Raw genomic sequence first — 13,159 nt, 5'->3', positions numbered from 1 at the left:
GGGGCAGAGGAAAACGCCATCAGCTTCCCTAAAGTTACAATGCGCAACTGGAATACAGTACTTACAAGCTCTGGGATAAGACTAGCAGAGGTTAACATCAGGAGAGGGATCTTTCAAGGTGACTCACTGTTCCCACTGCTCTTCACAGTAGCGATGATTCCCATGACAAAAGTACTGCAGAAGATGGACACTGGGTACCAACTCAAGAAGGAGGCAACAGAATTAACCATCTGATGTTCTTGGACGACATCAAGCTGTATGGTAAGAGCATCAAGGAAATAAATACCCTAATCCAGACTGCTAGGACTGTATCTGGGGATATTAGGATGGAATTTGGAACAGAAAAGTGTGCCTTGGTCAACATACAAAAAGGCAAAGCAACAAGGACTGAAGAGATAAAGCTACCAGACAGGAATAGCTTCAGACACATAGGTGAGACAGGATACAAATACCTTGGAATAATAGAAGGAGAGGATATAAAGCACCAAGAGATGAAGGACACAATCAGGAAAAAATATATGCAGAGACTTAAGGCAATACTCAAGTTAAAACTCAATGCCGGAAACATGATGAAAAACATAAACACATGGGCAGTACCAGTAATCAGATACAGGGCAGGAGTAGTGGAGTGGACGAAGGTTGAACTCTGTAGCATAGAACAGGAAACTAGAAAACACATGACAGTGTACACAAAGCACTACACCCAAGAGCAAATACAGCCAGAATATATGTAACACAAAAGGAAGCGGGGATAGGGCTACTAAGCAGAGAGGACTGCATCAACATAGAGAGCAGAGCACCGGGGCAATATATGAAAACCATTGAAGACTAGTGGCTAAGAGTGCATGGGAAGAAGGACTAATAAAAGTAGATGAAAACCCAGAAATATACAGAGACGGGAGAATGAAAAACAGAACAAAGGAATGGCACAACCAACCAATGCACGGACAGTACATGAGACAGACAAAAGAACTGGCCAGTGATGAAACATGGCAATGGCTACAGAACTCAAGATGGAAACAGAAGGAATGCTAACAGTGGCACAAGACCAGGCGTTAAGAACCAGATATGTCCAAAGAGCAATACTGTAGATGGAAATAACATCTCACCCATATGCAGGAAGTGCAATATGAAAGACGAGACCATAAACCACATAGCAAGCTTAATGTCTGGCACTTGCACAGAACCAATACAAAAACGGGTATGATTCAGTAGCAAAGCCTCCACTGGAGCCTGTGCAAGAAACATCAGTTAGCTTGGCAGTAATAAGTGGCACTAACACCAACCTGAGGGAGTGATAGAAAATGATCAGGCAAAAGACCTCTGGGACTATAGTATCAGAACAGATAGGGTGATACATGCCAATAGACCAGATGTTACGTTGCTTGACAAAATCAAGAAGAAAGTATCACTCATTAATGTTGCAATACCATGGGACACCAGAGTAGATGAGAAAGAAAGAGAAAAAATTGATATGTATCAAGACCTGAAAATCAAAACAAGAAGGGTTTGGAATATGCCAGTGGAAATTGTACCCATAATCATAGGAACACTAGGCATGATCCCAAGATCCCTGAAAAGGAATCTGGAAAAACTAGATGCTGAAGTAGCTTCAGGACTCATGCAGAAAAGTGTGCTACTAGAGACAGCGCACATAGCGAGAAAAGTGATAGACTCCTAAGGAGGCAGGATGCAACCTGGAAGCCCACACTATAAAAACCATCCAGTTGAATGGGATGACTGTGATAGACCCGCCAAAAAAAAACAAAAAAACAACCAAGTATAGTTTTAATACGGCAATGTAGTGTTACATTTTTTGATTTGCATATGTGTGTGTATAAGTACATGTGTGCATCATGTTAAGGTAAACAACATACATACTTCACACTGTGAAGGCCTCTCTCTCTCTCTCTCTCTCTTTGTGGTACCATATTCTTATTGACATGTATTTAGTGCAGTACAGTGTTGTGCTTAATACTGTAATGTAGAGTTTCACATATATATTTTTCAGTCTGTGTAAGTGAGCATGTATAAGTAAGTCTGTATAATTGAGTGCATTGCTTTGTTTGCTTGCCTTTCTGTATTTCTGTCAAAATTTAATTATTTATGTCTTTTCCTGTAATACCACAGTGTAATATGAATATAAAAAAAAGGCCCATAAAACACTAAACATTGCAACCATATATTTCGGGCACGTGCTTCTGTGCCCCTGTTCACTGGTAGAATATGGACAGATGAGATGTTACAAGGGTATATATATAAAACATATGTAGGTGTGGCATTGTCCCCGATGGTATATGTAGGTGACCGCTCCTAAGAAGGTGGAGAGTAACCAATTCCTTAGTGTTTTTGGCCCATTAACTCCTGCTTGGGCTTGACGATTCTGGAGGTCAAGGCAACGCTTAAATAGTGTTTTATGGGCTTTTTTATATTCATATATATATATATATATATATATATATATATATATATATATATATATATATATATATATATATATATATATATATATATATATATAGATAGATAGATAGATAGATAGATAGATAGATAGATAGATAGATAGATAGATAGATAGATAGATAGATAGATATAGAGAGAGAGAGAGAGAGAGAGAGGTGAGCAAGTTCTTTTTTTAAAATAAAAAAATTTTTTTGATAGAACATACGGTGAACAAATTCACAGTTAGTGCAATATCTTAAAGTGATGTGTGCATGTACAGTATGTATACAGAATAACACCCATACAGAGTGAAAAACATATTTTTTAATACTACATTACAGTATTGAGTAGAATACTATACTGCACTGAATGTCAATAAAAATACTGTACCAGAAAGAGAAAGTAATTTGGGGGGGCCAACAAAGGTTCATATGTAGTTTACCTCAACACGATGCATACATATATGATGTTTTGTAACGTTATGCTTGTGTATTTATAGACAGGTAATGAGACCCTGGTGGGTTGTGGTGACTTAGGACATTTCAGTCTGAGTCAGAATCACCAAATTTCGTTGGCATGTCATGGAATAAACGGTGATGTTTCAAACTTATGAAGTGTAGAGGTGAGAGGCTAAAACAACAACACTTATAATCACAAATCTTATGAATATGAGAGAGCATGCTCACATTCTTATACCTTAACAGTTAACCATAATTTCATTTGTTGTAATGCAAATACTGTATAGTGCAGCAACACTTCTTTTTACCACAGATTTTAGAATTTCAGAGCACCTGCTCACATAGTGAAACAAAATCACCAAAAAAAAAAAATCCACGTAAGAACCTTTGATCAACAGTGATTTGCAGTAGTGTGGTTGCCCATTGTGAAATAAGGATACATTACATAAATGCACACAATTACACTTTATGTTACAAAAAATCTCAGAATTTCTGAGCATGTGATTGGCAGATAAACAAAGAGCGACACTTTCACTTTTAAAATACTTTTTTAAACATGAATTTAACTGTGTACAACAGGTACATTGCATTATGTAACTGCAGGGAACACTGTAGTTATAACTTGTAAATCATGGAAAAAAAAGAACCACACAATTTACATGCAAAATAAAAAAAAAACAAAAGTACAAAGTTTTATTTTTTGTTTCTTGGACTCAGCCATGCATCCAATAAGTAAGGAAATCAGACAAGTTGAGGCCCATTAAGTTGAGCTGCCACTACAGATGAACAAAACTCTTCCAATACTAAACAGCAAGAAAGGCAAGAAAGTAGAAGGGCTCATTTTAATAAATGGCCTTGAAATGATGACTCTATTGCTTTACCATTAAGCAAGGCCCAAAATGTTAAAAGTGGAAGGATACACCTTCACTTTCTCAGATGGAAAATAAAACTCCCTCTGCTACAGGTAGACTGTTAACAGGTCCTTCCAGTCCAGGAGGTGAATCTATAACAAATCCATCGTGCCAATGTGAAGGATCACAGGTGGGTTCTTCGTTCTTCAAGTATCTCTGAAGGATCTCTAGCAAGTTGTTCTCACACCTTTAATTGTTATATGCCCATTACCATTAAAACAGATAAGGATGTAGCTGAATGACCGAAAACTGAGGCACTCAGTTGCACCCCCAAAACCTACCTCATTTAATGACTTCTGGAAAGTCCAGGACACTTTAAAAAAAAGCTTTAAAACCTCATTCTTCCTAAAACCTCATTCTTCCCAAAACTTTATGAAAAAGAACAAAAATTATATCAAGATGAAACCCCAATATCACCATTTTTCTGGTAGGCCTCTAAATAGGAGCCTTTCCTCAAATAAAAAAAAATAATAATGTCAGTCATGGAGTGGAATTGTCATGGACTCAGGGCCAAGTACAGTGAATTAAGATTAATAATTCATGAGCAATTTTCTACACACACACACACGCACACACACATTTGTTTATAGGAAAGGATGGTAATGGCAATACCCTATGCCATAGGAATCATATGGGTTATGAGGCACCCTGTAATCTTCAAATAGGAAGTCGCAATGAATTCACATTTATATTTGTTGTGACATCCCTCAGGTGTGTCAATGGAAGCAACAAGAATACATGTTGAATGTTCTCTAAAGTACATTTTATGTTCTTTGTACAGTGAGGTATGAGGTAATTATTGAATTCATCAACCATTTGTATTCATGGAAGAGAAGTTTTGAACAAGATAGATCCGTAATAGGGCAGTGTTTAATTTAATGTTTAAGGTAATACGTTAACAAAGATGGAGTCCTAAATAATGGAGAACCAACATACTTTCTTATTTAGACAGGTACAGGATCATGTGTTGACCTTTCTGTTTTGAGTACTGATTGTGTTGCTGACTGCAGTGCAAGAACTCTGGATGTCTGGCATACCAGTGACCATACTCCTATCATCATCAGATTTGATAGTGACTGCCTTTACCAAGATCACCAAGGTGGCTTCTTGAAAATGCAGACCAGCAAAAATGTGAAAAGTTGAGTGAAGTTGAGGCAGAAGTAGAATTCTAGACTAGATGAAGCCATTGATCTACTTGGTGGAACATTACAAACTGTGCTTCATTCAAAGATCTGCTGGTTTATTCTGACAACAACCTGTTCCCTTTGGTGGTCTCTGCAACTCCAGATCTTGTACAAAACCCCAACAGAGGCACTAACAATATTACAAAGACATGATACAGAAGCAAATAAGATAACTTACAAGAATTATAGAACTTAATTTTTGTGTGGAAATTGAAGAAGCTTCATGTAAGTCATGGTTATCCTTTGTTTCCTTCATAAACTGTAGAACTCTACCATCTACAGTGTGGAAGACACTAAGGAAAATTTACACCAATCCTTCCGGGTTTAAGGGTCAACAACCAGCTTGTCACCAATGCTGCATGAGTTAAGTAATGACTTCACTGATCTTTCTGCATTTGTGTCTTGAAATCAGATTCTGCTCCAGATCATCAGTATCATCATAGAGTAGAACAGAAGTCTCAGCATTTTTCAACAATAAGGATTAATCCTACAACTTCCCCTTTATGGAAAGTTCAACACAGCTTTGAGTCCCTAGTCCTGACAACATCTCATATGCAGTGATAAGCATTCTTCCAAAATTACCAAGTTACAATGATTATTATTATTCAGATTTCCATGACCACATTACCCCAAGTAATGATAAGCTCCTAGCTGCCAGTTATTACCCTATAAAACTAACATCTTGCCTGTGCAGTATAATGGATGTGGTGGTCAGTACAAGTTAGTTAGTTATAAATGATTTGTTTAACCAGACTTGCTTAATTCTTAGAGGGAAAAAAAAACCTCTTGTGACCTCAGTGGTTTTTTCCAAATACTTTTAACTACCAGTGTTATAACCTGCCTTGAATCATCCATTTGTAAAGCCTCCATATCCACCTAGCATAATGTGACTATTTTTCAGCCTTGAAAAGGTATATGACACTGCTCGGGGACATAGGGTAAAAAATTCCCCATGGCACTTCAAAACGTTTAGCAGCAAAGGGAGAGGAGACCTAATGAAATGAATGAAACATACAGGGCAGAAAGCTATATGACTTGGACTGAAGGGACATTGTAAAGAAGCCAGGAAGTTCTCAGTTGGTCATGCAAGGCACACCATAAATATTACTCCCTACAAAGCTTCTTGTGCACTGATTGGTTGGAAGAGCATTTATAAAATTTAGTGATTGGTCTACTAAAGATATTTCTTTTATATTGATTTGTATTTATGACACAAAAATGATCTGAATGTTTAATTATTAGGCAGTTTCTTTCTTCATCTTTTATCGTGTTCTCAGAAGTCTTACTGCATAAAAAGATATCCTTATTAAGGCACTGTTTGTTCTAGTGTTTTTATTTCTATGTAAATTCAATGCACCTTAGGAATTACTAGAAATTATCTTGTGTATTGGCCCTCTTGATCACAGTGCCTAAACTTTGGTCATATGTGGCATTATGTGCTACACACCTGTCATGGAATTTGTTAGTGTTCAAGCCATCCTGTTTTCCTTTTTTTTTTTTCAGGAGTCTCGCGTGGATCGTGTTAATAGCTGGAAAGACTTTCAGAAAGGGAAATCAGCTAAGAAATTTAAAGGATTTAAACCCCCTAAGCATAAGGCTGAAGCTAGAGATTAAGTGAAAACGTATTTGCATATTAAACTTCAAGACTCATGTTTAACAAGTCTCTAAATTGATAATAAACGAGAACCCCCTGAAGGCCATCTATTATTTCTTTATCTCTGTTGGCTAATATTACAAACGTTGATGTCAGTATTCATGTTTTATTCTTTTTTCCTATTTACCCTGTAGGCTGTCACAACCACCTAGAATATTTCATTATTGGCAGTATTCTGTGGGTGTATTTAACTCCTTACTTTCAAAACAGCTTAAATCTTTTATTTTAAGCATTAAACTTAGACTAAGAGTACTTATACATTGAAAAATGTTAGTGCTGTAGGTATTTTTGAGAAATGTTTGTACATTGAAGAACATTACCTCTTTCATATTCATTGAAATGATGCTGGCGGTGTTAAAAATACATTTTGTACAAATGGAAATTTAATTTGCAAAACAAACTGTTAAGAAAAGCATTTTTGTGAGTGTAAAGTACATTTGAAACTTGCATATCATAGAATCATGAGTCATTAAGATGGCCATATGATCTGTTTTATTATAATACTAACCTCAGTTTCTTCGTAGAATTATAGGAATAAATTATTTTTGTAAGGATAATTTTTTCAGTCAGGTTAAAATATATGGTACTGTGCATTTGATTATTATTTTGAACATCTTTTGTTTTTGGTTAAAGCAAGAGCAACAGATTGCAAACATATTTTAAGTATGTCTACTTTTGGCCATTGATATTCATTATTTTCTTTTAAAGGCACTAAATATGAGGCCTCTCAGTTTTTGAACCAGTAAAATCTTGTCTAAGTAATTACAGTGCTACAGAATATGTCCTGTTTTTACATTAATTAGAATTTATGGAAATTTTCTAGTAAAAATTTAAAGCTTTAATCATTTATAGTTCATTTTAATATTTTAGCTTGGCTCTTGTGTCCTTGTCATGGCCTGAATACTTCATAGCGCATCAGATTAATAGATGGTAGGAATTTCACAGTGCATTGCATTCTTAGATGGTAGGACTGTGTAGTAGATTTATTCCTGCGCAGCATGGCCTCGGTTACTTTGGCTAGCAGAAACAATTGTGCAGTACCATATTATTTTCTACTTTCCTTGATAGGGAGGTGCTAGATTTTTTTGTTCTTGTTACAAAATCTATTCTATTATTTTTGCGCTAAATGTTTTAAGTTTGGTTGTACGACTGCCATACATGAAGCTGTATTTTCCAGTACCAAGTTAAATAATTTTTTCCACAGAAAGGTTTGAATTTCAGTAACAAAAAAGCAAACCTCAGGTTCTGAACAGTTGTAATAACCACTGTATTGTTAAAATTTGAATAGTCTTAATAATTATTGTTAAACCACAGTACTGTTGTTTTTGCTGAAAAGGATATGAATCAGATGTACATAGAATGATCTTATGAATGCTCTAGCTCCTTTTAGATGTGTCCATTTTTACACTTCTTTAGTATTGTTTCTATCCTACCTATTTTCTGACAAACAATCATGATTCACTGATGATTTTATAATATTTGTATTAATGAATCTACTGTATTAAAGATAGCACTCCATTTTAATTGGTAATTAGCGAAAACAGTTTGTAATTCAGTTTTCACTTTAAACTCACTCAAGTTTAGGTGCTTTTTTGTGTTTAGTTATTGATGTACATTTATTTTGTTTTGAAATGGAGCATTAAATAAAGATCTTCATCAGTGTACTTCTCCATAATTGTGCATTTAGCACTGAGTTTCAAATGTAGGTCCAGAAGTATATGAGAGATTGTTTGGATTTCAAATGTAGGTCTAGAAGTATATGAAAGATTGTTTTGAGATAAAGTTGTTGTTAGCTTAATGAAGCAACCCTGATATTGCAGAGTAATGAACTCCAAATAGATTTATAGTTGGTATCATAAAAAGTCAAGTAAAAAGTCATGGTAAATAGTTTTAACTAAGTGTTCAAAATTTATTGCTCAAATTTTATTTTAGTATCGGGGCATCCGGTGAAATAATGGCAGCAGTTTTCCCTCCTCAGTCATATGTACTAGAAACTAATTAGGATTATCATTATTATTTCCATTGCATGGACTTTTTCATTCCAGCCCTTTGGTGGAATAGGAATTGTTAATAACAATCTTTGTGTCATCAGTAATGTTGTTACTACCCAGCAATGTCACTATATCTCTGGATGCCCCACATAGCTATCAATGTGACCAGGTGTGCTTTTGGCCCTATATATATTGTACAATAATTCTTGACCCAATTTTACTGTGGCTCATGAGTCTTCTGCAACTTTTGTCTTTTTTTTTTTTTCAAAAACAATGCAGTTATACTGCAGTGTAACTTGCTACTTTCTGCATTAGTTATCCTATCTGTTTCCCAAGCAGTACAATTTCTCGAAGTTTTTGTATGCACTCATGAAATATATACTGATCCAACTAGAGTACTAAAATGCTACTTCTAGTCAAACTGTTTGGAATTAAATTGTCTTCAATTCTCTCTTGGTTGGGAAATTTTATTTACTTCTGGTGTATTTGTGCCATATGTTTGTCATTTCCTCTGAAACGGGTTTCTGTAGTTGTTACATAGATTGCTTCAGCACTGTGTTTGGTTTCTGTAAATATTTTAGATTTTTTAAGTTGATGCGGTATTCTCTTAAGGATTACAATTGTTAAATAATAGTGTGAGAAGAGACATACAGTAGTCAGTTTAGAATTTTTTTTGTTGATTAGATGTCATTTCTCAAATAGTTTCAATAACATCTGGAGCAATGGATAATGCTTGAACTAAAATTTCAGTCCAGCTTTTGATATCACCAATAATGTAAAGTTTTATTGAATTTAAAGTACAGATGTGATAGAATAAACTATTAGTATGGTTTATAATTATCTAGTTAGAAATCAGTTAAAAGCAAGTAATATAGCACATGTGAATTTTTGGTTTGTATACTGTAAACCTCTGTGGAGAAGGTATCATTTTTAAGAATTAAGCTTTCAACCTACCCTGATAATTTTAGGTTCCAGCATTCTGCCTGTTTGTGCTTTTGAATTTCTTCTAATACCCTGTGTTCCTTATACTGAAGCAGCCTGCTTCTAATGAGCTGAGAATTTTACTTTGCAAATTTTTTTTTTAATTTTGTGGCTTTCATACACTTGAGAAATTGCTCACTTGAAGTATTCTTTGTGCCATCAGAGAATTTAATGTTACTAAATGATGTGAAATACACTTAGAAGGTAAAGGTTTTTCCTTCTGATTGCTGGAAAATGGTTTCCTGGAAAGTCATTAAATTTGGATAAGGACTTTTGGGAACATACAACTAGTAGACTTTGAATGTAAACATCTCAAATGACCAAACAAAAAACCTCTTTTAAGTTTTCTGTTGTGTCTCGTTGCAAACAGGTCTGTTGATGGCCTTCCCCTTAGAAGAAAAAGCCTTTCTGCCATCTCTTGATGTAATGACCACTCTGTTCCCAGAACCCGACCCCTTCGACTCAGCTTGTCTGCTACTGCGATCTTCCTGCCTGGGATATATCTGGCTGAAAAGACTACCGATTGAGAGACTGCCCACTGGTACAGTTGTACCGTCAGGTCGTGAAGATGATGTGACACTAGGGTTGCTGTTAGCAACAATTGGTCTTGACACCTCGATGTTTCGAAGAATAGATAGCTCTAGGAAGATGGTCAGATTAGTCCTTCAATCTCGACACATCAAAGTTGTTACTGTTCATCTCTGTCTGTACGGACCGTGGGCATAACAGCCACTGACCATACCATTGAAAATAACGCTTTTCGCCCAGTCATTGAAGTTCAGCAATGATTGGGTTTGGTCAGTACTTGAATAGGTGACCTGGGAACAACAATCTGGATGTTTAAACCTTCCCTCCCTTTTGCCTCATCCATCAGGTCATCAACAGGATGATGATTTCCCAGAACCACAGAATGACCCTTGTAGCTCCCTTGTGTCCTCTCGTAGAATGGTACCCTGATCTTCTAGCCTTACTGACAGAGGCACCAAGAGAGATTCCTCCTTGGCACACCTTCTGTGTCAACCACACATTGAGAAATTTCACCAGTCAGTAGGGTCCCTATCTCTTCATAGCTGGAGACTATCCAGTATCTCTTGTGAGCGAAGGGCTTTTCTCGCTGAGCAGCACCTGAGATGTCAGGCTACCTCAGGAAGTCTTCTACAGCCGTGTACCAGGGAAAGTGGGCCATCGACTGTGATTGGTGTCGTCAACGGCGTCTCTCTTCAGTCAGAACTATTATTCAACAAGTAGTAGACTTCTTCATTTTCCTTCGTAGGAGAAACTTCTTTCAATATCTGCAATCAAGGGATACAGGGCTGCCCTAGGCTTAGTTCTACGTCTCAGAGACGTGGATTTATCCTCGTCATGGGAGATTTCTATGCTTCTCAAGAGTTTCGAGCAGTCCTGTTCTCTGAGAGACGGTAAACCTCCAAATTGGGGCCTAACAATGGTGCTGAACAGTCTGACACACAGTCCATATGAACCCTTAAGAGCTTCTTCGGACAGGAATTTAACTCTCAAAACAGTTTTCCTTTTGGCCTTGGCATCTTCCAAAAGGGTTAAGCGAACTATTCTGTAATGTTAAACACTTGAGGGGTTGGGAGTTGGCAGCCTTCGAATTTGTCCTGGAATTTGTAGCTAAGACCCAAAATCCCTCAGTTCATGATGACAGATTCGAGACATTCTCCATTCCTTTTCTAATGGATTTTGTTGGTAATAACCCCGATGAATTACTTTTATGTCCCAATAGGGCACTGAGTAACTACCTGAAAAGGACTCGCCATCTCAGACTGGTTTATCAAAGAAGTGTCCAAGGATACTGTCTCCTTTTGGCTTCGAACCCAGAAGTCAATTTGGTGCATGTCAGAGCACATGAAGTCAGGGGACTAGCACTTACCATCGCTTTCAAAAAGAACCTGTCTGTTCAAAGGATATTGATGACTGGTACTTGGTTATGCCAAACCACCTTCACGTCCTTCTATCTGCAGGATATTGCCCACAGGTCCATAGACATTTTCCTTGGGTCCAGTGGTGACTGCTCAACAGGTTGTTTAGCTCATCCAGTGCCCCTAGCAGGACAGTTGGTATCTAACCTATGAATCTTCCAATGCCAGAGCATTAGAAGATTGAGAGGGAGTAAAATAAAATCTTCCGTGGAAGAAGCAAGGGCATGAGAAGAATTTGGTAAGGAAGACGAAGAATGAGAAGGAAAAGATGTCGAAGCTGCCAGCAAAGATGGAAAACCTTCCCAAGACTTCCTTCTGTAACTCCTCTTCCTATCAAAACCCTTCCTTTGCTCAGAAGGGCCAATCAACACATTCAGGGCAAGGGTTACTTATGCTGCAGAATTTAGCTCTACATCTAGGACAAGTAGAATGAGGGTCTTTTGCAAAGGAAGGCAGGAATTGGGAACAAGTATTGTTGTCAACATTTCCCTGGGGTTTAACGGGCTTAGGAGGGTTGTGGGATTGCATACTCACAGTAGGAACACAAAAACACACTGATCACGCAAAAACCTAAAGGAATTGGCAGAATCCAAGGGCGAATACAGGCAGGAAGTGGCAAAATAACTGGCTTTTAGGAGAGAAAGCAAAAGGGCTTCCTCCTACAAAGGCAGTCAAAGAAAAAATGACTCCTCCGGAGATGGGTTGTAGGAGGTTGGCTTTTCCTCCTACCTACCACCATCTTGTCTGTCTTCTGATGGCACCATTTTCATTGTAACTTTTTTAACTGGACTCCAGCTGGCGCTAGAGAGCTTTTCCCTTATGTTAAGACCACAGGTTTGTTAGTTATGAAAAATACAAATTGATTTAAAATTTGTCATTTTTTCATCGCAACCATATCGCTTGTATGTGGCCGATTCATGGTCTTTTGAATGTCCCCAAACATTACAATCTTTCGTCTAACAGACAAAAGGTCAGAAGAAAGCCTAGTTCTTTTACCACCAGACATCTCGGGTACATATAAATGGTTTCAGCACAAACCTATCAGTCGTATCGAGTCCTCGCTTTTAATCCATTTCTCAGGCATGCATATTCTAATGTCTTGAAGACAGAAGTAGACCACTGATATGCAGTAATCTTCCTCATGAGTCTTTGTTCTGTTACTGCTACAAGCTCTGCTTTAAAAGTTTGTGAAAGCCTACTTTGTTTCCACTTTCATGTTATCAGACCAAGAAAAGTTTATTAACAATCAATGTGCTTTTACTTAAAAAAGAGTGTGGTAGTTCAACAGTGACTTTTGTGAAGTGGCTGCTGCACCAGATGCTTTAACTTTTCTTGCTTTCCCTGTACAGGTAGGATGTTGCTAATATGCCCACCTATAATTGTTCCTTTGCTAATTTGGCACCAATTTCAAATTTCCTGGGCCACTGCACACGGTTTGGTTGCATTAGATCTCCTCACCTGTGGGAACACTGCCATGTTCACTCTTGTAAACATACACAAAAAGTAAATGCTAGTTTTCTAGCATTTATATATAAATTACTCATATTTAATTCTAGTTATGAAGGAAGTGCACCCCAAACTGCAAAAATTTTAGG

The 13,159-nt window shown here is 37.1% G+C and overlaps 1 protein-coding gene across 1 annotated transcript in view; it reads left to right on the top strand.

The window, feature by feature from the left end:
- LOC136852286 (dnaJ homolog subfamily C member 8) overlaps positions 1–9,096 on the top strand; it is a 95,389-nt gene extending 86,293 nt beyond the window's left edge. Inside the window, exon 6 of the mRNA XM_067126786.1 lies at positions 6,499–9,096. Within this exon, the coding sequence (XP_066982887.1) occupies positions 6,499–6,609 (111 nt within the window). The 3' untranslated portion in view covers positions 6,610–9,096. The remainder of the gene's footprint in view (positions 1–6,498) is intronic.
- The last annotated feature ends 4,063 nt before the right edge of the window (positions 9,097–13,159 follow it).

This window comes from Macrobrachium rosenbergii, chromosome 25 (genome assembly GCF_040412425.1).
Source record: "Macrobrachium rosenbergii isolate ZJJX-2024 chromosome 25, ASM4041242v1, whole genome shotgun sequence".
NCBI lineage: Eukaryota > Metazoa > Arthropoda > Malacostraca > Decapoda > Palaemonidae > Macrobrachium > Macrobrachium rosenbergii.
This window is presented reverse-complemented; position numbering and strand designations above follow the sequence as displayed.